This window comes from Urocitellus parryii, chromosome 13 (genome assembly GCF_045843805.1).
Source record: "Urocitellus parryii isolate mUroPar1 chromosome 13, mUroPar1.hap1, whole genome shotgun sequence".
NCBI classification, from domain to species: Eukaryota; Metazoa; Chordata; class Mammalia; order Rodentia; family Sciuridae; genus Urocitellus; species Urocitellus parryii.
In genome coordinates, this window is record NC_135543.1 from 27,052,605 (window position 1) to 27,080,259 (window position 27,655).

Genomic DNA, 27,655 nt, shown 5'->3' on the forward strand with positions numbered 1-27,655 from the left:
ACAAGGTCTGGTTAAATTTTGAGGCTGGCCTTGAACTTGTAATCCTCTTTCCTTAGCCTCCTGACTCTCTGGAATTACAGGCTTGCACCACTGCCCTTCAAATGACTTGCAGTAATTTTTTGAATGAACAAGTCTCCAAAAGTCCTGAATGGAAACAGGCGAGTGCACCCAAGCAGTAAAAGTAAGCATGAGCTTAAATCCATGGGGCATCATGATGTAAAATGCATGTCTTACTGTGGATCACAGTCAAAAAAAAAAAGTTTTAAAATACTACCTTAGAGAAAAAGCCTGCATCAGATCTCCATGCAAGTCAGCAGTTCTCCAGCCAGGCAGAAGCTGAGAAAGAGTTAGGTTGCCCTCTTCTGGGCATCTTCGGCATTACAGCAAAGCCAGGAGGAAGTGAAGACCCTGCCTGGTCATGCGTGTAAACCGGTTTCCTCCAGGCAGAATATCAAAACACAAAACAAACTTATAAACAAAATGGTAAACAAACATTTTTTATTTCCAAAATAAAATAATGCCCTGGCTATCAGTCCCACAGTCTTCGCTGTGGTCTGTCCACAATTGCTTTGTCCGTTAACATTTCACCTTCCCAGGTACAGCAGAAGTTCCTGAGGAGCATCATGCCCACTGTGGCCACTAACCAGGAGCACTGTGAAAGGTGGCTGTCCAATAGTTGAGCTAATCACAGAGAATCACTTAGCTGACGCTTTTCAACCAGCAGGCAGGAAATATGAAAGCTCATGTCTCTTTTATGTTGCAAAAGCAAAGGAAGGTATATGATGTCTAGAATATATTAGGTAGACATTTTGAGGCAGGTAATCCGATCTCCTACTTCTTTAAACCCTCATTCCTGCCTCCCTATTTTCCCTTTATGGATGCAAATACCAGGCCTGAGGTCCCATTACAAGGCCTATGAGCAGCTGGCAACTTTTAGGCTAGCCCACTGGAGATAGGAGGGTTGGGGTGGGGTGGGACCTTTCTCCCAGCTGTGCTTGCCTTTCAATCTCTCCCTACACAGTCCCTTCTAATACCTTAGAAGACAAGACAGTGGTCTTGGTAGAGTGGCGCCTTCCCAATTAGTGAGTAGCTTCAGTAGATTTGGGCATAACTCTTAAACTTTCGAAAACCCCACTGCTTAATTTGTGATCTTATGGAGAGCACATTGTCATTATTTTTAACCATAACTGCCTTCTATTGGTGAAGAATCTAATAGAAGGCCAACTTGTGTACTGTGTACCATGATGGTTTGAGTGAAGCCTGTTTCCAGGTGTGGAGATCAGGAGAGCTGGGTAAACAGAGGATCTGGACATGAGACAATAAATGAAATATATGAGGAACTGATAAAAAGGGAAAAGGATGAGCAAGGTGCTCATAAAAGGACAGAGTGGGTACTCCAAGACCCTAGACCCCTACTCACCAGGAGGCTTGAAGAGGCAGGAGGCAGCTATGTGGGGTTGTGTTTTGCTTTGGGGGGACAAATATTCTATCCCCTAGAGCTACATCCCCAGAACACTTTTTAATATTTTATTTTGGGACAGAGCCTTGTTAAATTGCTGAAGCTGGCCTTGAAGTTTTAATCCTCCTACCTTACCGTTCTGAGTAATTGGAGATTACAGGCGTGAGCCACCATGCCCAGCAAAAAGGGGGTTCTGTAGAACAGAGGGTTTTGTGTCTCAGTTTTAAGTCGAAGGCAAAACAGCACATGCAGACACAGGAACCAGAGACAGAAATGACCCCAAGAACCGAAACCAAGTTTATAAACATCTTGGAGAGAATTCTAGATTGTTATAGGGCATGCCACAAAGCAGGGGTGTTTCAGCTGATGTCTCAGAGGAAACCTGAGCTTCTACCAATAGCCCTGTGCTAGTCTCTGGAACTCATCAGGCAATGAAAAGGACAAACATCTTGGAGACCCTTTGGGAGAGCAGAGCAATAAAAATGTCAGCACAGTAAACAACCATGTGTAATGAATCCACAAGCAGTTATTAATAATAGGCCTCCTGCTCTAACCTCCCCTGTGTCCTACAGATCCATCTCCTGGACTTGCAGAGAACAAAAAAGGCCTGCAATTCATTTCCTCACGTGGACACTCCCTCCCCACAACCACAGATACAACTCACCCGACTGTCTGCTTCCAGCCTCAGGGCAAGTTTTTCTTCCCCAGGCCAAGTTATATTGTCTGTACTCGGCTTCTTAGTACCATATATGTCCCTGCTCTCTGTCCCCATCAATCATCCTCCTTCTTGTGTCCCTTTATAATGGCACATCCAGGATGTTTGTCATTCCACTCTTTTCAAACTCTTCTTTGACCCAGTAGCTCTTAAACAATCCTAGCACCCACTTCTTTCCTTCACCTTCGAGATCCTAGGAAGATTCTGCCCTCACCTCCATTAACTGCCTTCCAGTCATGGCCTCTCCCATTCCAAACTGGCCGAACAGCCAATGGAACTGCTTTGGCAAAGGTTCTGGGTTGCTAACTTAATGGGCTGCTACTGGGTTTTACTTCCCTGGAGCCCTTGGGCAGCACAGTTCTGCTAGTCCTCTGGACTCTGGCTTTCACAGTGCCCTCCTGCTGCTCCTTTATAGTCTCCTAGAGCAGCTGTTCTCAACCTTAGCATGATGGACATTTTGCCTGGATAATTCTCTGTTATGAGATCTGACTTGTGCATTGTGTGTTAGAGGATGTACGGTGTGTTCCTGACCTATACTTGTAGATGCCAGCAGCAGCAGACATTCCCCTCTTGTGACAACTAAAAATGTCTTCAGGCACTGACAAATGAGAACCAGTATCTTAGAAGGGTGCTTTATTTCTACTAGTCTCTTACAGATGAGTTTTCCCTAGGTCTGTGGCTTTTATCTGCCACCCCAAGCTAATATATAACTGTACATCTCCAGAAGTCATGTGGCCACTGCCTGCTGCCCATTTTCAGTGGATCTTTCTTCAGCCAGTAAAGCTCAGGGTGAAGGCCACTTCTTCCTTCCTGTCTTAGTTTGATTCTCCTGGACACACAGCCTAAGGCAAGGACTTGAGTGTAGGTGGTTTAATTGGGGATGGCCTTGGGAAGTAAAAGTGAGGAACTGAGGAGAATATGAAAGTGAAGGAGGAAAAGCCAATATAAGGCCCATCACTGAGGTCCCCACACTACACACCGAGGGCTCAATTCCACTGGGATCTTCCAAACAGCATACAGAATGCCTCTCAGAACTGTCCAACCAAGAGAGGACTGGGACATTCATCCCATCATTGGGGCATGTGAGGCTGGGACACTTATCATCTGGCTCCCATCCCATCATCCATTGTTGAGGGTTGTCCCAGGGCCATTAACTCCCCTAACTTCTGGGCTTGAGCCACAAAAGACAAACAGACTCCTGTGGCTTTGGAGAAGGCCCTGAATAGAAATTAGATGGATACTTCATGTGCTTGGATTGGAGTGCTGCCAGCCTTGTGTCTGCTCACACAGTAGTGCAGCTGGAACCTGGAGCTGATGAAGGGGATGCAATGCAGACAACCCAGACGGTTCACTCATGACCCACAGGAAGTCCATCCTGTCACTGAATCTTCAGTGTAGTACAGACATCTAGTAAAAATGCTCTGTACAACAAAAGACAGTGGACAAGCTATAACCTACTAACTGCTGTAGCAGGTCCAGAAGCTGAAACTGCTGTTCAGTATCTTCCTTTACCATCTCTCATACTCAATTTCCTCGATGTCAGCCAGCACTTCAGCTGATCCAGGTTTTTACTGGGTTGTTGACCCAGACCTACATCCCTGAGAGGTCCGAGACCTCCTTTGTCTAGCCCGATCACACCATGGTTGCTGCAAGGACCTATCCTCTGCTGTCACTAGTCACAGAAGCCCCAAGACATTCCCCTGAATTTCAGGCATAATTTTTGGGCAAATTCCCTGAGCTCCAGGCATTGTTTTTTAACTTGGTGCAAGTGGATCACAGAATAATAGTGAGAGGGACCAGTCGTACATTCATTACTTGCTTCCTGAACCTGTATATTCAGACAATTGGGGACCTAGAACTATGTATCAGCTGTATTCTGGATGACAGTAGCCAACCCCAGTCTTATCCTCGAGTGCATACCTTAGTTGTTGTCCATAAGCTCTCCTCTCATTGTGGTAGGTCCACTACTTCCACCAACTTGACATACCCCAGACCATTGGCTTCCATGGTCATGTGCCCAATGATTTACCTCTTTTGCCATAAAATGGGCCTCCTGATCTAAGATGGTGGAGACATAGTACATGGACAAATCAAAACACCCAAGAAAATCTTAGATTAAAACCAGAGTAGTTCTCAACTCTAGGAAATATTTTTAACTGCCTTTTCCAAGGTGGAAAAGGGCCTAATGTAATCAATATGCCTTCAGTGGCTGGTTGGTGGAGGGTTCAGGGCCTGTGATGACAGACCCATCAGCAATGGCAGTAGTTTGATCCCTGGGCCCATGCCTAACCTCCATCCTTATCACCACGGCTACCGCATTCATAGGTTCAAGGCTTAAGTCTGAGGACAAGGCTGACTGCCACAGGGTGAGTCACATGTCTACCTGGTTACCTGGCACTTCTACAGTAAATGTTCTCTGGTAGGCATTTGTGCCTATACCCATAGGATAATCCACATGCCTCTTCCCTGTACCTCATAGCCCTTCTTCTCATCCTCTTGTCTTTCAGGCCCATGACCACTTACTGCCCAAGACTCCTTTTGCACCTTTACAGAAGCCTTCTCCAAGATCTTGTCTATCTTTTATTCACCCCATCCTACCAGCTAGCTTAGAGAGACTTCTTTTTGTGCCCCTGACTACTTTTCCCTCTACACTGAGTTGAATAAGTATACCTGAGCAGGTTTTGAACTACACCCACAGGGAGGGGTTCCCCTAACCATTGACTTTAGGGCTACTTTAATTGGGCTGAAATAAAAACAATAGTCCATTTTTGGCCAATATCAACACCACAAACCAGGTCCAGGGTTGTTATTTTTCCATCAGCTGATCACAAGAAAACAAAATCCTTGGCATGATCTGAAGGCAAGTCTTCAGTTCAACGGGGTAAGGGCCTGATAGCCAAGAAAGAAGCATGTGCAATGAAATCTGTTCATGCAGTTTACTTGTGCCTTCTGAACCCACTCAGGCCCAACCCTAGATGTTCCTCTTCCATCTTAGAATGGATTGGTGTTAGGTCAGTCTGAATTTATGATCTGAGTGGTATATAACCACAATAAATAACTCCGATGCTTTGGTCAACTAATGTCCCATGGTCAGATGCTCTGTATCTATCAGGGACCAAAAAGCATGCTGGGAGCTGCTTTTCAGGCATAGCCTTGCTCCAAAGTCCTTAGGTGTCCAGACTCCACTCTGCATCCTTGTCCACTGCTTCAGTCAGCTTTTTCACTGCTGTGACTGAAAGACCCAACCAAAACAATTAAAAAAAAATTTTTTTTAGTTGTAGATGAACAATACCTTTATTTATTTGTTTATTTATTTATTTATTTTATGTGGTGCTGATGAGGACCGAACCCAGTGCCTCACACATGCAAGGCAAGCACTCTACCACTGAGTGACAACCCCAGCCCAATGAGAACAATTTTGAGGGAGGAAAAGTTTATTTAGGGGCTCACGGTGGTTTCAGACACCTCAGTTCATAGAAGGCCAGTTCCATTCCTTGGGGGATCGAAGTGAGGCAGAACATCACGGTGGAAGTGTTTAGTGAAGGAAGGCTGCTCACAAGATCAGGCAACAGAGAAACTACATTAACCAGGTACAAATACATACTCCAAGGCCACACCCACAATGCCCACCTCCCTCAGCCACACCCTACACTTAATCCCATTAGGGGATTAATTCACTAACTGGGTTAAGACTCACATAACCCAATCATTTCTCTTCTAAACCTTCTTACATTGTCTCACACATGGGCTTTTGGGAAACACTTCACATCCAAACCATAACATCCACCATAAATATCTACAGCACCAGTGAATTTGCTGGGTCATGTGGTCCAAGTAGCTGGTAGCCTGGATTTGCTGTAACCCTTGCTCCAAGTCACCCAGTGAATGGGTCAGAGCAGTACTTCTAAATAAGGTATGTACTTGCTCCAAAGACAAAGGGCAATAACTGGCCTGGCTCAGTGGTGCACACCTATAATCCCAGTGGCTCAGAAGGCTGAGGCCAGAGACAGCAAGTTCAAAGCCAGCCTCAGCAACTCAGCAAGACACGGTTTCAAAATTAAAAAAAAGAAAAAGGTTGGAGATGTGCCCAGTGGTAAAATACCTCTGGGTTCAATTCCCAGCATGCACCCCACCCCCCTCCAAAAAAAGGGCACTCAATGTCTTTCTAAAGTAAAAGGTACAAAAGGCAATAGGGCTCTGAATGGGACACTCGTAAGCATTTGCAAGGCTCTCCAAACCTGATCCCTTTTATTTCGTACTTGGTGGATGCAACACTGGCAGACTTCTTCCTCACCCACATGCTCTGCATCTCTCCGGCCTGTGCATCATAAGTCCTGTAGATTCAAACTCTCAAAATATTTCTTCATTCTGCTCTTCGCTCCATTCCCCCTCACTGCTTTGATTCCACTTTATCATTTATGTTTGATTCCTGTAGAAGCTTCCTAATAAAATCTTCCACATTTAAATATTAACTGTCCTCTCATTCACTTTGGGGTCAGGAAGCACTGCTCTTATTCCTTCCTCCATACAACACCTTAGTACTCTTCATCATTTCCTAAGTGCTTGGTTATTGCAGTCCAATTCCTATCTCTAAGTTTAGGCTTTTTCAGGGTAATAAAGTTATTGGTTATTGCAGTCCAATTCCTATCTCTAAATTTAGGCTTTTTCAGGGTAATAAAGTCTCCACAGCCAGTGTACCTGTGGGGTGTTCAAAATGCATCCAAGGCCCTTCACCACAAGGCTCTTAGATCTCCAGCTTATTCCCTACTACTCCCCTTTCTCTCAACTAGAAGTTCTATGACAGTGAATGACACCTGCCCACACCGTGGACCCTCTATTTTGCCAGAAACCATAGTTCCTACCAACTTAGCTGAAGAAATCTCAGCCTTCTGCAAGAGCATTTCCATCATTCGTTCACTCCATCCTACCAACTGACTTGGGGAGACTTCTTTTTGTTCCCATGGCATCATGCATCAAGCTCTGAACTTAGCATTTGTCAGGTTTTATGACAATGGTTTATTGCACAAGATAAGGCCAGTTACATGAGGAATGAGGACTGACCCAAGGGCCTGGCCCAATGCCTAGCACAGCAAACAATTAAGTGTTGGAGGAACCAGTGAGATTTGTACAGTACAGAGGTAGCAAACAAGTAGCCCACAGGCTAAATGAGGCCTTCATATGTTTTATTTGGCCCATACAGTTCCCGAGTTGGGCCAAATAGGATTTATTCAGGTTATGTGGCTGGCAAGATTTATGACACAGTTGGCCTCCATTCTCTTTGGATGTTTCTTTAAAAAGCCAAAGCTGTATTCAGGAAATACATCAGACCAAGGACATAAGATGCCATAGCTCTTATTGAGTACACTCTGTCCCTTGCTGGAGTGGCTCATCTATAGCTCAAAACTTTAGAAGCCTACAAAAAATGAAGGTTGGAACAGCAGGCACTCCAGACTCGTTTTTTACCCCATACCAAGAGGGCTTGAGGATAGGAAGTTGGGGAGGTGGCAAGTCAGTGATGAGTCCACCCTATTTTGACTTCTTCCAACCAATGAATCTATCAAGCTGTCCCTCCACAGGCCTGACCGTGGCCAAATACACACATTTATAAGTCAGAAATTTCATATTTTGAAAATACAGACTTTGATTTTCTTTGGAAAAAGTCATAGATCAGGCAACATCGAACTATACTGGCTCCCAACAAGAGTTAAAGTTTTCCCCTTTGGCCAAACAAATGCTCTCTCTAGAGTTTGCCACTCTCTTCTTCTATCTGGCCCAATGCATTACTTCTGTTACAAGGCTTGTTTCTGTAGTCATGAGTTTGCAACTTCTAAAAATGCTGTGATGCTGTCAATTATCTTATGCTATCCTAATTACCTTATTCAATCCCCTCAATGTCTAGGGATGCTGGGAGGCCTACAAATAGGCCCCCTGCACAGATGAAGATGAGGTCTTGTAGGTCTCAGCTTATCAGTAAAGAAGGTAGCCCCTATTCTTGGGACTTTTTTCACTACTCCATGCAAGTTATCACAATCCCAAAGTCTGGCTTACTATTTCCTTTAATAAAATATTTCACTCATATTTCCAAGAACACATGTAATACCATCATGTAGTTGCTATGAAATTATCGGCAGGCCAACAGACAAATTTTATGTGGTTTATACTTCTCAGTTGAGCTAGCCAAACAAGCTTTGGTGCAAGGCTGAACCCATGACATGGACCTGGCCTCTATTCATTCACACCCACTCTCAGTCTGGGGATTAAATCCCGGGATGCTTTACCATTGAGCTATATCCCTGGTCCCTTTTAGTTTGAGACAGGGTCTCACTAAGTTAATGAGGCTGGCCTCAAGTTTGTGATCCTCCTGCCTCAGCCTCCTAAGTTGCTGGAATTACAGGCATGTGCCACAGTGCCCTACCATTTATGTACTCTTTACGACAATCTAAGGAGTTGGATACTATTATTCCCATTTTTAACAGGAAATCTGAAGCACAAAGAGGTCAAGTGAATGCACCAGTGTGGGTTCTATCATCCTAGTGATGCCCTTTGATTCTGATTAGCAAACAGCCCCTGCCCTAAGCTGCTGAAGTGTCTTCCCCACTCCACTGGTTGCTGTCTAGCAGTGATAGGGTTGATATCGTATCTGCCACACACTGGGTCCCATGAGTATGCGGCAGCCATCTCTCTAGTGTTAGTTCTAACTGGTTGGTGCCTGAAAGAATGCTAAAAGAATCAACCTGGGGGTGCACCCTGAGTTCAATCTGCAGCATCACCAACCCCCCCCCAAAAAAAAACCCCAAAGATTGTGCACATCTCATCAGTTTGCATTTTTAACACTATACATTTTTTATGTAACAACAAACAAATATACTCTGGCAAGTACCCAAAGAGCATCAGCAGAATTTAGCCAAGACTTAAAGGAGATCATGGAAGGAAGACCACTACATAGGTGAAAGTCAAGTACCCAACACTGCCTAAAGTCACCATCCTATTTTCTGCCTCAGTACCACTGACAGGTACCACAAACTCTCCTCAGTAACAGCGACTTTCCAGAGCTTTCAACCAAGTGAAAGAATGGGAAAACGCCGTAGCAGAATCTTCGAGTGGGAAGGGTCAAGTATAGAAAGAGATTATTTCCAACCCAACCTAACACCCAATGGATGCAGTTACAGCCATTCCAGCAGAATGTCAGCTGTCACCTATGATCCTGTGTTAGCTTTTTTCTTTTTTTTAATATTTATTTTTTAGTTATATGTGGACACAACATCTTCATTTTATTGTTATGTGGTGAGAATCAAACCCAGTGTCCCATGCATGGTAGGTGAGCGCTCTACCTCTGAGCCACAATCCCAGCCCCTGTGTTAGCTTTTTATTGCTGTGAAAAATACCTGAGAAAGTCAACTTAGAGGAGGAAAGATTCATTTCAGTTCACAGCTTCAAAGGTTTCGGTCCATCGTCTCCTGGCTGTGGTGAGGCAAAATATCATGGTGAAGAAGGCATGGTGGAACACTGGTTGCTCACATCTTGGCAGCCAGGAAGACGAGGGAGAACAAGGAAGGGGTCAAAGAGAAGATAAATCCTTCTAGGGCACACTGCCAATGACCTACTTCCCCAGCAAGGCCCTGATCCTCAGCTTCTACCACCTCCCCGAAAATGCTATTAAATATGAATCCCTTTGTGGATTATACACTGATAAGGTCAGAGTCCTAAAAATCCAATCACTTCCCAAAATTCCCACCTCTGAACATTGCTGTATTGGGAACCAAGCCTTCAACACATGACTGTTTGGGGAATAGTTCATAACCTAAATCATAATGGGCCCTCTCAGAATGGCCACAAAACTTTCTGGGAAAAGCCAGGGTCTGAGCCAGAGGCAGGCTTCAGGAGCTCACAGGTTGTCCCTGAGGTAGACGCACCTGTACTCATCCACCCACCTCCCACACAAAGCCTGCTCCAAGCCTTTGCTGCAATATGGTCAGCACTCACAGTTCAGGAGGGAATAGAGGTTAGGTTTTTCCCTGAATAATCTTCAACGTCGGTCGACAAATACAGATGGCACAGAAACCCCAGCAAGCTACATCTCTTTTACAGGGGGTAGGTCTCCACCAGTCTGTAACCAGTGAGGAAGCTGGTCACGCCTTGAATTACAGTCATCTTAGTCTTCTTAGTCTCATGTAACTAGGATGTACCTTCCTACTACCTTTGTCCCCACTATTTTTTTAATACCTTTATTTATTCATTCATTTTTTTATGTGATGCTGAAGATTGAACTCAGTGTCTCACACATGCTGGGTAAGTGCTCTACCACTGAACCAGAATCCCAGCCCCTGTCCCCACTATTTACACCTATATTTAGAAAAGTATGTGGCACTTATGCCAAAATATTAATAGTTTAAAGCATAGTAACTTGAATTGAAAAGGTTGTTGGTATTTTTTAATTCACATACTATAAAATTCATCCTTTCCTCCGGTTCTCAATGCTTCTCAGAGTCTAAGGGTTTCCCCGACTCATTTCCCCCACCCCTTCAGCCCATGACCGGCCTCCATCCCCTGCCCTCCCAGTCCAACCTACGATTAGTGACTGTGTCTGGCACAGCTGGTGTGAGACAATGAGACAATCCTTCTCTGGATAATCAAGAGTTTTGGCCGAACCTTTGAGTATACACAGAGATGCAGAAAAGCCAGACAAAAAGCACAGACTATGACACTGAAATGGATTAATGAGGAACTTAGTGATTTGGTCTGTGACCCTCCAGCACAATGTTCTGCAGATCCAGTTAGGGATAATATGTTTCATTGGCAAGCCACAATTATGGGACATAATGACAGCCTATGGGCTGTCAAGGTGGTGCATTTTTTTGACAATTCATTTTCCTACAGTCTACCTCTTCAAACCACCTAAGGTTGCATTTACAACAAGAATTTATCATCCAAATATCAACAGTAATGGCGGCATTTGTCTCCATATTCTAAGATCACCATGGTCTCCTGCTTTAACTATTTCTAAAGTTCTTTTATCCATTTGTTCACTGCTATGTGATCCAAACCCAGATGACCCTTTAGTGCCGGAGACTGCATAGATCTATAAAATACAGATAAGTACAAGACTTATCTGTATAAGACTATCTCAGGAATGGACTCAGAAATATGCCATGTGATGCTACCTTAAAGTCAGAATAAAGTGCATTATAGCTGGAATAAACTTTAAATTGCTGTTAAGAATTTTTTTGTCCTTTCAGGATGTACAATTCAATGTTTTCTAGTTACTCAGAGGGGCGCGACCATCACTACTACATACAGAATATTTTTATCACCCCAAAAGGAAACCCCCTATTAGCAGTCACTCCATTTTATCTTCCCCCAGCATCTGGCAACTAATCTACTTTGTTTCTATTGATTTGTCTGTTCTAATCATTTCCCAAAATGGAAGAATATGTGGTCTTTCATAACTGGTTTCTTTAACATAATTTCAAGGACCATTCATGTAAATAGTATTATGTATGACCATATGTATGCTTAACCATGAGCCAAAAATGTTTTCCAAAGTGGCTATACAACTCTATTCCCACTTGCAGTGTATAATGGTTCCAATTTCTCTACTTCCACAATGCTTGCTGTTCTGACTTTTTGCTCTTAGACATTCTACTGAGTACACGGTGGCATCTCTCTGGTGACATCATGTTCCCATGTTGAACATCCCTTCCTGTGTTTATTAACCAGTATATATTTTTCTCAAAGAAATTTTCATTCAGATACTTGGTCCATTTTTAAATTAGGCTTTCTTTTTACTGATTCGTAAGAGTTCTTAATATATTAAGAAGTTCTTGGGGCTGGGGATGTGGCTTAAGCGGTAGCGCGCTCGCCTGGCATGCGTGCGGCCTGGGTTCGATCCTCAACACCACATACAAACAAAGATGTTGTGTCCGCCGAGAACTAAAAAAAATAAATAAATATTTTTTAAAAAAAAGAAGTTCTTAATATAAGTTCTTAGTACATTAATATATAAAGTCTTTTTTGTGTGTGTGGTGCTGGGGATTAAACCCAGGGCCTCGTGCCTGCAAGGCAAGCCCTCTACCAACAGAGCTATCCCCATCCCTTAAAAAAAAGTCTCATCAGATTTAAGGTTTGCACATATTTCCTCCCATTCTATGAGTTATCTTTTGAATTTCTTATGGTGTCTTTAGAACACAAAAGCTTTTAATATTAATAAAGTCCAAGTTGTCAAATTTACTTTTGTTGTTGTACAAGTTTTGAGTGACATCTACAAAATTCTAGGCATCTAAAAGGAATCAGTTTCAGATTTTATTTATTTCTACTAGCGAACTGGGAATGTCATAAAATGGTTTTTATTCTGTTTAATACAGGAAAAACTTGATTTTATGATAGAATAATTGATATAGAAAAAGTACAAATAATAACATATATCTTATGTTTTCATTTTCCAATTTAAGAAATTTTACTAATAAAGTTGAATTCCCTGTGTCCCTTCCATCTCCCCCTCCCAAAGGGGAACACAAACCTTACTGTTTATTCTTCTTGTGCATTTCATTATATTCTTATGATGTATGTATCCTATATCAATATATAGTATTATTTTGTCTTCCGAGATTTTGTACAAATTGTATCATATAGTACATATTCTACAATTTGCTTTTTCTCCAGTCTACATTGCTGAGATTAATCCATGTTGGTGGAACTGATTTATGTGTATAAATATTGCTCAAATTCATTAATTTCCACAATGGCTTAACACTGTATAAATACTGTGTATCCTCTTGATGGATCCACAATGAATTTGCCAAAAAATGCAAAAACTGACATCAAGCATTTTGAGCACACTGTGTCCCTAAAACCATGGCTTTTTTTTTTTTTTTTAACTGCAACCCACAGTGTATTTTACCTCTCAGTGTGCTATGCGCGTGCAATCTTTTTGTACAGATGTATACCAGTATATAACAAAAGTTTCATATAATAATACTGTTCGAAATTATTTCCTACTATTCTATTTCCTTAAGCAAAATCGGATTTGTAGATAATGAACTGATCACGACTTCCCTATATAGGCTACAACCACAATGCCCAATGGTTATTATGCCAAGAAGTAGAAATGCTAGGTTATGGGGCTACACTATTAATAAGCTTGACTAGACAATTTCAGTTTTCTTAATTGCTGAAAAAAGTTATGTATGCTGCCACCGACAGACAAGCAAGTTGCCATTATTCTGACTTCTATTGGATTTAAATTGTAGTCCTACCTATGTGAAATATAAGTTTGTATTTCCATAATTAATCATGAGCCTGAACATCTTTTCCTGTTTATTGGTCGTCTATATTTTCCTATTCCATAAACTATGAGATAGGGAATCTGTCTATGGAAAGTTTCCATGGCTATTCCAGAGAGAGAGCTGGAACAAACACTCAGATGTATAGTTCTGATCTATGATGTTTAAAATTGTGACCACTTGGGCTGGGGATGTGGCTCAAGCGGTAGTGCGCTCGCCTGGCATGCGTGCGGCCCGGGTTCGATCCTCAGCACCACATACCAACAAAGATGTTGCGTCCCCCGAGAACTAAAAAATAAATATTAAAAAAAAATTAAAAAAAAAATTGTGACCACTTGTCCAAGAAAAAAGGGAACTAATCAAGCATTACCTACTTAGGAAGACTTCTTCTCAGACCAGAAGACAGCAAAATCAGCTAAAAGAATGATGAAAAACCAGGTAGAGAAGCGAGGTTTTATTTTTCTTAAAAAGTCCTCCCTTGAACTATACTAAAAATCTGCTCAAGGGGTACGTTGTTACTGTTCAGTTTTCAGTTTTCCCATCTGTAAAATCAGGGTAACAATCTGTACCATTTTTTATCCCACGTAGAAACTTTGAAACAAACAGTTTTTTAAAACTTTGAAAATAAAAACTTCACAGAAATTCAAAGTTGTGTGGGTGTTAGTCATTCAGTGCCCTCCGAAAGCTTAAGCAAGAGGAGCAAACTGAAGCCCTTTGAACAACTTTTTGGAGTGAGTCGCTCTCTTGAGTTCTTGCCTGAAAACCTAATGGCTCTGCAGAACAATGAATTATCCCCTAAAATTACACAGCCTGAATTTTCAGTCTAGAAATCTAAGAGTCTCAATTTTACATGTGTCTGCTAAATCCATTATAGCAGACACATAGCCTTTCTGGGGTCTCCTATTTCCTGGATCAAGGCCTATTATAGCTCACTCACCCACCCTCTGGTCTGATCCCCTTCCACCCTAAAGTCAGTTTTGCTTTAGAAATCAGCCAAATGAATTAGAACTCAATACCTCACCTTCCCACTCCCAGGATGAAACAGTCACAGAAAGGAACAGATCTGACACCCCTTCATCAAAGCACAAAGGATAAAACTGGTATCAAATAGCTTCTTTCACCGGAGAGTAAGAAAGTAGACAAGTTCAATTTACAACCAAGGGATAGTCCCAACCAGTAGGCCAGGATCTAGGAGCAGATCACACCTGTCACTGCTGCCACCCCTCCTTACTGAGGTTTGACTTTGCTCACTTTCATTCCCATCCTTTATATATCCACCCTACCAAATGGGACTTCAAGGTTTGGCAGAAAGAAACAGTGAAGCCTTAGCACACAAAGGGATCCCTGCCTACAGCCACTTCCACCTAGAGGGCATTTCACCTGTACAGCTATATATAGGCAGTATTGGAGTGAGCAAACAAGATAGCATTGTATGACATCCAGGGCAAGTAAGCGCTCTTTCCAGACTCTGTGACACTCATGACAATCATCTGCATCTTTTTATGAGCTCATTGCTCCATCTGCTAACTTCTACTGCCTTCTTTTGCTCCAGACAGATTCTCCCAAAGTTCCATTATAGCTGGGGAACTTCTCTATTTCTGTGCATCACTGCTTTCAAAGATGGAGTCAGGAAAGTAAAGAAAATCAAACCTACCAATAAAGTCAAGGAATATTCCTTCACAGAGAAGTAACAAAGTTGAAATAGAATCTAGAAGAAATTCACCTTACTCTGGTTGCAAAAATGAAGCTGAAGAAATACGTATGTTATTTGGTAAGAGTTTTATTTGTAATTTTCTTTTGTTTAGACTAAAGTTATAAATAGCTGGCATCTACTGTGAAAAACACTGAGGAAAGAAAAAGTCCAGAGCCAACAGAATAGAAGGGAGAAGCCCAAGTGAGATCAAGAACTACCCACAGAGGGCTGTGGATATAGCTCAGTTGTAGAGTGCTTGCCTTGCATGCACAAGGCCCTGGGTTAAATCTCAGCACCACACACACAAAAAAAAAAACCCTATCCACGGACTTTACTTACTTAAATCTGTCCTTCAAAGGCAGTTTTCAAGGATGAAACAATTCAAAAGTAAGGTCCCAGATAAATAATTTTATTCTAGAGTCAAAGAAGAGTTTCCCATAGGCACTAACATGCCTAGATCTCAAATACAATGAAGTATAAAAGAAGCATTAAAAAAAAAAACTGAAAACATTTCCTACTTTTAACAGTTGTTAAAATCTAATTGTTAACAATCTCTTTCAGTGCAGCCAGAACTAAAAATTCCTGAGGTAAATAAAAGATTCAGGAGTTAGGTGATTTAATAAAGATAGGTTTCATTCTCCTTGCCTCTTAATTCTCCCTCATGTGAAGTTAAAATCCCTTTAAAAGAAATTTCCAATGTCATAGGAATTATATATCACAGAATTTTATCATTTATACCTTGCCTGAAACCACATCTCCACTCCTCTGAATGTGTAGCATAGAATCATGAGATGTTAAATATGATAGCCCCTATCATTTTGATAAACAAAAAATTTGAAAGTTGGACCAAACTAGGGGGAAAGTTCATAAAGTTATTTCTGAAACAGTCTACACGGTATGTCAAGTGTAGGAAGTCAATGCATCTTATCCGGATGTGCCGGTCTCTGGAAAGTGATCAGCAGGTGAGTTTGGTTCCCAGGAGCACAGGTGCCCCAGCACTACATAGCTTTCAGCCCTCTCTAAAACCTGGTCCTAGCTGAAGGGGAAGTAAAGTCTACAGGAAAGCAGCTATAAAGCTATTTTTTCTAGATCTGACAGATAACAGGATACCTGGCAAAATATCTTGGTAGTAGTATACAGATCTCTTTTGGAAAAAAAAAATCAGGCATCTTATTATGATCTATTAACAAAACATCCACTTTCACATATGAAAGGTAACTTGGGAGCTGCTCCAGGAACCATGAAATTAACTGAAGCAAACAGAAAAAAAAATCCTCAGAAAATATCATTGTTTAAATACACTCTATTTTATTTTGTCTTAAAATAGTTTAACCTTTATGCTACAGACTTATTTCAAAAAACAGAAAATCTTATCTTGCACCAAAAAATATATATATAACACTCTGTTTTATTATTTTTTTTTCTCCAAAGACCATTAAATACTAAATGGAAACAAAAACTAAATAATGAATGTAACGAACCAAATTTCATTTTAAAAACTAGAGTTGCACATTTGAAAACATTACTTCTACGCAATGATTTGTCGTCACTGCATCAAGTCCACGCTCACACCCCAGCAACAGCAGATCTGTTAATCGCCAAGTGCATTGGTTCCTAGCCATACAATGGCTGACATTTCGAGTTCACGGTAAGGGGAGTAAAAGGTTCGATGACCTTGTACTCTTTAAAACAAAACAACAACAAAAATATTTCCTAGTTATCCAGTGATTTTTTTTTTAAGATCACTACCCTTTAAAATTTGTTAAAATAATAAGAAGTAGTGTTTTAAATAAAATGAAAAATTACAACAGCATTGGACTAAAATACGTGATTACTTTAAACAAACAGTGCACAATATGAGGAAGTTTGGTTAGGGTGCAATCATTTTTATATATACACATACTAGAGAACAGGGATTAGGGGCTCTGTTCTTTGCCTTTATGAAAACAAAAAGATTAAAAGACAAAACTGTGTCCCAAGCTTTTTCAAAAACCTTGTGACATGGTATAAAAAAAGCAGGCAACACAATTATTTTAAGTTATGTATGGTGTTAATCTGCAAAAGTAAAGATGAACAAATGGCTAAATTATCAAATCATATGGTTTGTGTTAGAAACTGGTAACAAAAAAAACAGTTTATGGGATGCTCAATTGTAAATACTGAAGTCCACTCGGTCTGGCCCCACCATAAAAATGAAAAGACAATTACTGGTGAGCAGCAATTTAAAATTACAGGGCAGTCATGATGATGCAATAGATAGATTGCTGGTCTATTTTTTCAAACTGGAGGGGCAAAGAATTTAACCAAGTTGGTGGGATCAGCCAATCTATGACCCAGCTGTACGACTGTAACAGAGATGTTACTTTGAACAAAGTCCTGTAAGCATAAAGAACTACTTTCATTACCAAATGCAAAAGTTTGGTTAAGAAAACGATTACTTTAAAAGAAATTTCAAATGTTACGTGAGTTGTGTATCAAAGAATTTTATCACTAATACCTTGCCTGAAACCACATCTCCACTCTTCTAGAAATAGCAATGAATGAAGAGCTGAAACATCCTCTAGTTGTTAGGTGGCAAAGTTCCAACCTAATAGGTAGGGGAAAAAGCTCACTGTTTCTAACATCCCTTCCCTTTCCCTTTTTGCATCTTAATGCTTAAATCTCTGCTCTGGTACATCAGGTGAGGTAATGAAGAAGCTGGAAACAGAACAAGTGAGAAAAAAACTGCAACCTAATGTAAAAGCAAAAGGTCAGAAAAGGGCTTGGTTGCAGTCCAACTTCTTCCCCAATCCACAGTGCACAAAGCACACCAGAAATATTCTTCTTAGAGGATGACTATTAGGGGCTAAAGAAAATGTGTCATGGGAAATAACTGGACAAAACATACTATTAACATTAAAATAGATAATACGAGAAACATTCTTTAAAATGGGGCTGTGACCTGAAACTGGGGGGAAAATAAGCTCCAAGAACTTCAAGTTATATACTCCACTCTACTCTCTTCCCAATGATTTTCCTGGAAAACACAGACCAGAAATTGTACATTTCTGCTTTGTCTAGTATTTTAATTCAAGTAAAAAAAAATGTGTAACAGTAAAATTCAATAAATTAATCCTAAAGTAAGATGTGAAGGTCCAAGGATACACCAGTAGTGAATCTTCAGAAGGTCCTGCTTCGCTCTGGCCTCTGGGTCTTTGGTTTTTGTCTAAGATTATAGCCATGTGAAAGAATGATACATGAGGCGCTAGAATTGGAGGTTTGTGATCTTAAAGGCCTGACCAATTAAAAGTAGGTTGGAAAAAAATCAAAAGTTGGAGAAGAACAGAGGCCAGATCAAATGAGATGCTAATAGAAAAACCAAAGAACACATGCTGAAGTACATTTCTGTAGAAAAAGGGGCATACAGAATAACTCAAGTAACAGGAAGTAGGGTAAAGGAATAAACTTGTCTTTACATTTAAAAAAAAGAAAAGGCCAGGCAGGTAGAGCCAGGCAGACTCTGATGCATGCACATGCAAGCTGTGTCTTCATTCATCTCAGGACTTCCATGCACCCACCCTGCACAGTGCTTGATGCAGAGCAGGCACTTGGTAAATGTGTATTCACTGAATGGAAACTAAAAACGGCAGATCTCATGGTCTTATGATCAGAAAGAGTCACCAAGGCATTTGGGGAAAAAAGCAAAGGGCATAGCAACTTCATACCATAACAATGGAAACAAAAAACAATTTAAGAAGCAAACAAAAACACTGAAAAACAAAAGGTGAAGTCTTCTGAGCCAATATTACTTCACACCTCCCTGTGCACAATACATAGTGTTCTAACTCTAGGTATTGCTTTTAAAATAATTCACTAGTATCTACATGTTATAGGAAAAAAGGTAGTAACTAATGCCACAAAACTCCAATGCTGGCATTTCCTGAATTCCCTGAAGTTTCCATTACCCTTTGCTATTATTACTTTTTGATACTGTGAGACTTACAGTGCCATTAATATGGTTTGCACTGACTTCTTATGAATTGTTTTTTCTTATGATATTTTTTTTTAGAAGGTAGAGAAAAAAAAAACCCAAATATGATATCAGGTCCAGTCCAGTGTAGGTACTGAACAGTTGTCATACACGCCTATGGAGAGATCAGCTTTGAAAGAAGGTACTTTTCTCTCAAGACTTGCAAGCGCCTGAAGACTCAGAAGCCACACAGTTTTTCATAGTCTTCCTAGGTAATAGTTTTCTAAGTTCTCCCATTATTTTAATAAATCAGGGAAAAAAGTTAAAGAAAAAAGACTTTCCCACTAATCTCTCAATACTATCTCCACATGCCCAGAAAACTTCTTGATGGTTACCAATCCAGAATGCCTCTGCTCCAAAGGAGACATTCTTTAGAACATTATGAATTATTGCAGCAAGGAGACTAACTAAGTCACCTTAACAGTACTTAGAAATACAAAGGGGCATGTCAATTATTTGTGTTGTGAGGAAGTCAACCAGGAGTAAAGTCAGGAAAGAAGGCAGAAGACTTAAGCTGAAAGAACAAAACACTTGTAATACTTCTGTCTTCTATTTTTAAGGACAGATTTTAAAATACACATGCCCTATCAGGTGCCAATAAGGACCTGAGTGATATGTGTGCGAATGCCCTAAGGTGGGAGTGACAATGAAGTGGGCAGATAGTGGTCAAGTCTAGATATTAATTTCATTATACACAAAAATAAATACAAGATTCAGAAACTGAAATCCACTTTACTTGGCAATTAAACTATTATTCTAAAAGGAAGACAACTTTCCTAAGATTAAAAGTCACCAAGTAAAATGAAGTTGTCTAATGAAATTCATCATTTTCATATTCCTACTGAGGGAAAGAAGAAATTATTTTCTCTGTGATAAGTTATTTTCCTAAGTGACTTCTTTTAATTAAAAAACAAAACAAAACAAAACAAAAAAAACAAGGTGTGGAGAGGTTTCCATGAGTTTCAATTCTACAAATGTCACAAACAGCTTCTGAAGCTGAAGCTATGACAATGAACTTCTGTGTCACAAAGAGGAGGAGGAAGTGGGAAGTGGGAGGAAACAGTGCAGAGGAAACACAGTGACATTGTATTACAGTAGGTATTTACGCCTGCTATCCTCATCCAAGGTAAGATCAACAACTTCTGCTGGTGAAGCCCAAGTCTGCTGGGGGGTCACAGTAGTCCATGACTGGTTTTGCCGGGTGCTAACATACTGTGTGCCAGAGCCGTGTTTCCATGAAGAAACACTCTGAATCACACCCCCTCTAGGATGAACACACCTGCAACAAAGATGAAGAATAAAAGCATCATTAACCCCATCAAAGGAAAACCAAAAGACAACATTACTTTAGTTGTACTGGTCAATATTTTTACTATTATGCAAGTTTCATGAAACCCATAATCGATATTCTTCTTCCTTTTCTCTCCTCCTCCAATCTGCCTACCTCCCAACCCTGTCTGTCTCTCAGTTTAGCAGTAAAAAGGCCAAGTGCCTTGTCTCAGTCATAAACTCTGTGTCCAAATTAACTAGCAATGGGTAAGATGATGCTTTCCTGGATGCATTTAAATCTCTGGCATCTTCATCAAGGGACAATACATATATCCACAACAAAATTAAGATTCCAAATCTTAGTTGGAACAAATGAAAGAGTAAGCAAAATAGGTAAAATTTGTTCTTAAATTTTTTCTATATTTGAGTAATAATACCTTTAAGATAGTTACAGATCAGACTTCTAAATGTTTATTAAGTATGACCTCATACTTAACAAATGCATCCAGGAAAGCATCATCTTACCCATCTCATCCTGAAGGTCACAACAGAAACACTTAGCTCATTAATTAGATATGCTTATGCTTTGGTTCGGTAAAAAAAAAAAAAAAAAAAAAAAAAAGGCTGAAGTAATCAATTTATATCCCCTAAAAGGACCTATCAGAGACTCAGAACTGCCTTGCTGACAAATCAAAACCATTTCACACTGACAGCTTAAACACCACATTCCAGTCAAATGAGAGAACTCAGAGCCTCCAAGATGAAGCAGTGAGTAAGCTCTGACTCAAATGAGTGGAAAGCAGGCAGCTCGAGCTACCACTGCCACTTATGTCCTCACATCTATATCACTGACTAGTACCCACGCAGCTTATGTGAGAAATGTCAAGTGGCATGAGTTTTATTAACTGAACTCCTGAAGTGGCTCCTGACTAGTTATTCTGTCAATAAGTGTATTGTGAGTAATGCAGGTCACTTGAGAATTCCAATTTTGATTTAAACGCTGCGTGTATCACACAAGGTTTAAAAGAATATGAAAGTGACAACAAACATGATTCAGTGAAGACACTGCCCCAAGGACCCTTGGACTCCTGGAAAGAGGCCTGCCATCTGTTCAGAAATGGGCTAGTAATAGGCCAGAATAAACTAGGATAGTAATAGGCTAGATTACCTAGTAAAAAGCATTAAAGTAGGGGACAATATCTAATCCACTGCTGTCCAAACCATTAAGTAAACTACAGTCATGAAATAATGTCCACCAAAGGAGTCTATTCAGCATCTATGGAGATGGTTTTAATGACCAATGACCAACAGAACATGATGTTTACAAGGTAGTTTCACATGGCTTCACTGGACAGTTACAACAGACCTGTGAGAGAGACATGGAAGTTATTATCCATACTCTATATGTAAGGAAATTAAGGCTTAAATAGATGACATAATTTGCACAGGTCAAATTGCTTGAAAGTTGTAGGCCAAGGAATTTCAAAGCAAATCTGACTGATTTCAGGCCCCAAAATGCTCTGTCACTTTACAAATGTATGTATTGTATTATATGAGGAGTAAAACTGCAAGATATCAGAAGAGTACAAAGATGGGTCCAAACTAAAATTTGGTCCCCCCCCCCCACACACACACAGTGTTAGGGAATCTAACCCAGGGTTTTGTACACGCTAGGTAAGTGCTCTACCACTGAGCTACATCCCTCTCGCCTAGATTAACAATTAAAAAAAAAATAAAGTTTTTCAACAATTCAAAAGCTCATTTGCATAAGCATTAACTGAAGTCAAATTATCCAGAAACCTAGTAAGAATTCAAAGATAATGGCTACCAAGAGAATTAATGTTATCTTTGGCAGAATCTTAGAAACTTCAAAGCAAAAGAGGAATTAAAAGTCCCAATTGTTACTGTGCACTGCTTTCCAAGTAACTCCACTATGTAATATATAAAGCAGTGTTTTTTTAAAAAAAGATCTAATCTAATCTGTTTATAGTACAGAAGAGAAAACCAGAGCCAAAAGACAATTGCCCTAGATCTTAAGCAATGGGAACTAAAACAAAACCATGTCTCCATTCAGGGGTTTGTTTTCCACTAAATTACTATGCTTTCCTCAGATGTAGCTTAAAGGACTATACTATGTGTGACTGACAGGAGTACTGCACGCATGGTCCCGGGGCCATATGACAACAGCAAAGAAGACTGTACAGAGCACCTGGTAGGAAAACAATTAGGAATAACAGGTTTAAAGAGACCATATTTACTACCGATGAATGGATGAAGGAGAAAAGAATAAGGAGATGAAGCACTTCTTCAACTATTAAAACAGATCACTTTTAAAGTTATGCAACAAGTGGTGACAGTTACCACCAACCAACTTAGGCCTCTTGAGCAAAAGAGGAAATTTAATAAAAGGACACTGAAGCACCTGAAAGAACCTAAAGATAACAGAATAAGCCCCAACTCATGTCTGTTTCTCCTTAAAAGTTTAGATTCTCTGGGCTGGGGATATAGCTCAGTTGGGAGAGTGTTTGCCTTACATGCACAAGGCCCTGTGTTCAATCCCCAGCACCACAGGGGAAAAAAAAAAATTCTCTGAAGAAAAGATACCATTTCTGGACCAAAGCTTTCCTACCTCTAATTAGTTATAGATGATTAAGTCAACTTTTGCCATGGCTAGCTTACCATTCAAAAAAAAAATGTTAAAAATTAATTTTATTTAGTCAAGCTCAGTAGCACATGCTTATAATTCCAGCAACTTGGGAGGCTGAAGCAGGAGGATTGCAAGTTTGAGGCTGGCCTCAGAAACTTAGCAAGGCCGTAAACAACTTAGTGAGAACCTGTCTCAAAATAAAAAAAAAATAAAAAGGGCTAGGGATATAGTTCAAGTTCAGTGGTAAAGTGCTCCTAAATTCAATCCCCAGTATGTATGCATGTATGCATTAATTAATTAAACTGATTTTTTTTTTAGAGAGAGAGTGAGAGAGGAGAGAGAGAGAGAGAATTTTTAATATTTATTTTTTAGTTCTCGGCGGACACAACATCTTTGTTGGTATGTGGTGCTGAGGATCGAACCCAGGCCGCAAGCATGCCAGGCGAGTGTACTACCGCTTGAGCCACATCCCCAGCCCTAAACTGATTATTTTTGTTTTCATTTACAGATCATGAAGGTGACCTCTTAGATAATATTCCTACCTAGTTTTCTTAACTGAAATGAATTCTTTTGACTTTAGGGAAAAGTTTGTTTTCTTCCTAGCTTCTAGTGTTAATGTTATCCACTGGTTCTTAAATACAAAAGTTTAATATACCAATTCATTTACTGAGGGATTAACCAACATTAACATTGATGACCACAGGGTTAATAAACTCAAATAAATTTACAGCCTGCTTATTTACAAGTCGTAGAAGAGGTATCAAAGGAACTGTTCCCCAACAGTTCCCTAACAAAGATCTATGCTGTGTGCATTCATCTTCCTAGGAAAACTACTAATGAGGCTAACAGAAGAAAAGGACAAAGGAAAATATTGGCATGAGGATCAGAAACGTGTGGCAAGAATAAGCACTAGAGAGAACAACTAGACATCTCAGGAAAGTCTTCATCTTTCTAGCAACATTTTTTTGAAACTGGATTGTCCCAAAATTAACATCTAGAAATAACAATTTAGATGCCAGGAGGTCACTACAGCACTACAAGGCAGATATACAAGATGCATTCAACCATTAACTCAGAAAGCATGCCTCTCATCTATAGCTAGAAGAAACATAGAAGCCAAGAGAACATATCAAAATCTGAAATAAAAGAATAGGGAACAATACCAGCATACAAGAAAAACTTTATGGGGGAGGGGGAATGCATATCACAACCAGAATGAATTCTTAAATATAAAGAAATGGCACCCAACACAAGTCAGAAAATACAACCCTAAAGAAAACAAAGACCAAGTATGAGTTTTTAAAACTTTCAGAAAGCCCATAACAATGTAGACTATCAAAAGAAAAATAAGAACAGTACAACTAATCCAAACAAAACAGCTATACATGCAAATCAAATGAGAACAAAAAGCTATGGATCAAAACCTAAAGTATTTTTCCAAGCGATAGCCCTGCCAGGAGCACCTCAGTACTTCGCAACTGCAACCCTAGACCTGTGGAAAAAAAGAAATTCCAGATGAGACACAGGTAGCCAAAGGAGTAAAGCTACCAAGAAGAAAGCTTCTTCCCTACCTGCTTCCTAGTGTTTGAAACTCAATGTCTAAAAGATTTTATCAGGTTACTTCTAAAGAAACTGCTGGGAAAAAAATTAAAAAGAACAGAGTCAGTAAGCCTCTATCCAGCCCTAGACTCAAACCATATAAAATCTATCCTCAAAATGATAGAGGATTTAGTTAAAAATATTCCAACAGACTCTGTAAATTCTACAACCCATTGGTATGGATAGCTACCAATGAGGTTTCAAAATGGATTGGTCACCTGTAAGACACTATTTTCCCAAGTTTCAAACCAAAGGATCAGAATGAAGTACAGCTTTATGTCCAGGGTATGTAAGAAAAAGTCCTTGAAAGTCATGAAATAGCATGGTATTTAAAATGTAGCCAAAGTCATTAGTTCAAGAGTAGAATGAACATGTCTCCAGAATGAAACAACAATTTGGATAAAAGACCCTCAGTTCAGAGATGGGATGTACGAGAGAGAGAGAGAGAGAGAGAGAGAGAGAGAGAGAGAGAGAGAGAAAGAAAATATGAATATGTGTGTGTGTAGGAGTGTGTATAGGAATGAGTATGTGTGTAGAGAAGGAGGGAGGGAATGGAATCCAGAATTTCAACTTCCAAGTTTCCATAAAAATATGATAAGCACACCTGCAATCTCAGCAGCTTGGGAGGCTGAGGCAGGAGTATCTCAAGTTCAAAGCCAGTCTCAGCAAAAGTGAGGCGCTAAGCAACTCAGTGAGACCCTGTCTCTAAATATAACACACACACACAAAAAAAAGAACTGGAGATATGGCTCAATGGTCAAGTGCCTCTGAGGTGAATCTCTGGTACCCTCACCCTCAAAAAAAAAATTTCATAATGGTAACAACTTAATGAGGCCAACAACAATGGAATCAATGACCCAGGCAGAATCATAACAGAGTAGCTTAGATTGTAGGAATTTCTGTTACTACTGAGGAAATTTTTTATTCATACCAATAATACATTATTTTGAATTTTGTCAAAATATATGTACTAGGTTGTATATCATGCTATAGGATAGTAAATTTGGTGTATATCTTTCTAATGTTTAAAGTAATATAATAAATCTAAGAAATTTTTAGTTTTCAACACATTATGTAATCCATGTTTAACATTTGACACAATAATTATAAGGAATTTCAACTTAGTGGTTACTATTGCCTAATGTTCAAATAATAAAGAATAAAATATTTAAGGAAAAAAATAATAAAAATTCTTCCCAGGCATGGTGGTACATGACTTGGGAGCCTGAGGTAGGAGGATCATGAGTTTAAGCTAGTCTCAGCAACTTAGTGAGACTACCTTACGATAAAAAAGCTCAATGGTAAAGTGACCTTCGGCTCAATCCCCTGTCTCTCTCTCTCTCTCCCTCCCCCCCTTCTGTCTGTCCGTCTGTCTGTCTGTCTCTGTCTGTCTCTCTCTCTCTCTCTCTCTCTCTCACACACACACACACACACACACACGGAACAAGAACAAAAAATTCTTCCCCATCAAAACAGGAAAAAAAAACTAACCATTAAAAACAAAAATTGGGGTGGGGGAGGGCAGCTACTCAGGCATACTTTTGGCATTGCTGTAGAATCAAGGATGAGGTACTAGAACAATACTAGGATGAGGTACTAGAACAACACTAGTTCCAATAAAGAAAGAATTGGCCACTCGGGGAATTTGCATGTTAAACTATAAAATAACTCTATATTCTTGAGTTCCATTTGTTTAATTGAAAAATGCTCTTGAAATGTAACTAAGGGTTTGTGGGTATAGAAAATGTGCTCTAAGAACAACTGAAGACAGTATAATGTGTCTCAGAAAGTATAATCCGATATCACTAGAAAAAGGTAACCTCAATTTATATGCAATTTGTATTTCATTCCCTCTATACTCCTAAGTTCACCTTTTTTATAAATAAGAAATGAAAAAAATGCTGCTAATAAATGCTTTATTAATTTACTAACTAAAGAGTAAAATAAAACAGCAAAGTAACAGAGTTATTGTATTATAAGCCTATTTATCAGAAAAATCACAACTTAACCCTTGCATCATGGAAGAAAAGATTTTTGCTACATAAAATACAACCTAAAGTCAAAATTTTTCATTTGTATGTACATGTATATGTTAAATATCAAGAATATTTCTGAGAAGGCTATAACCAATTCTTATGAACATAAAAGCAGGAGTCAGCAAATGTTTTTCTAGCAAAAAGCCAACCAATAAATCTTAGGCTTTGGGGGCCATACATTATTGAAACAGCTCAACTCTGCAATTGGAGAGCAAAAAGTAGACACAGATGATATAAACAAACTAGCATAACTCTAAGTTTATTTATAGACTCTGATATTTGAATTTCATGTTAATTTTCACATCACAAAATATAACTTTTCCCCAATTATTTAAAACTAGAGGGGCTGGGATTTTGGCTCAGTGGTAGAGTGCTCGCCTAGCACGGGCAGGACCGGGGTTCGATCCTCAGCACCACATAAAAATAAAGGCATTGTGTTGTGTCCATCTACACCTAAAAATAAATAAATAAATAGATAGATAGATAGATAGATAGATAAAAATAAAACTAGAAAAACCACTCTTAGCATTCAGTCCATACAAAAACAGGCAACAGGTCAGATTTGGCTTTGTGGGTCATAGTTTGCTGACACCTATGTTACAGAATGACAAACTTATGTGTGTAATACTACATGCCAGCTCAGTGAGAGGACTTGCCTAGCATTCATGAGGCCCTGGATTCCACACCCGGCACAGGGGAAGGGGCGGGGTGGAGACACCCCAACATACAAAAGGGATATGATATCAGACACATGGTTTCCAGATGTTTGTTCTCATTATATTTCAAGATAAGGGTGAAAGAAAACAAGAAATGATAGGGCAGGAAAGCAGAAATACTTCTGCCTTAAGAGAAAAATCTGTCAAGCTTTTTAAACATTTGCTTAATATATAAGAGAAAATCAGCTCTTGCTCAACAGACACTGAAGCCTTCGATGTTGGGATGTAACAAT

General features: G+C 39.8%; 1 protein-coding gene and 1 pseudogene across 3 annotated transcripts in view; one reads left to right on the plus strand and one right to left on the minus strand.

The window, feature by feature from the left end:
• Window positions 1-6,335: 6,335 nt before the first annotated feature.
• LOC113200912 (ubiquitin-conjugating enzyme E2 D3 pseudogene) lies at window positions 6,336-11,329 on the plus strand (annotated as a pseudogene).
• Window positions 11,330-17,434: 6,105 nt separating this feature from the next.
• The window catches only part of Ark2n (arkadia (RNF111) N-terminal like PKA signaling regulator 2N), an 89,491-nt gene continuing 79,270 nt past the window's right edge, over window positions 17,435-27,655 (minus strand). For all 3 annotated transcript variants that reach the window (XM_026414502.2, XM_026414503.2, XM_026414501.2), the window contains one exon: window positions 17,435-20,434. In XM_026414502.2, coding sequence (XP_026270287.1) covers window positions 20,245-20,434 — 190 coding nt within the window. In that variant the 3' untranslated portion in view covers window positions 17,435-20,244. The remainder of the gene's footprint in view (window positions 20,435-27,655) is intronic.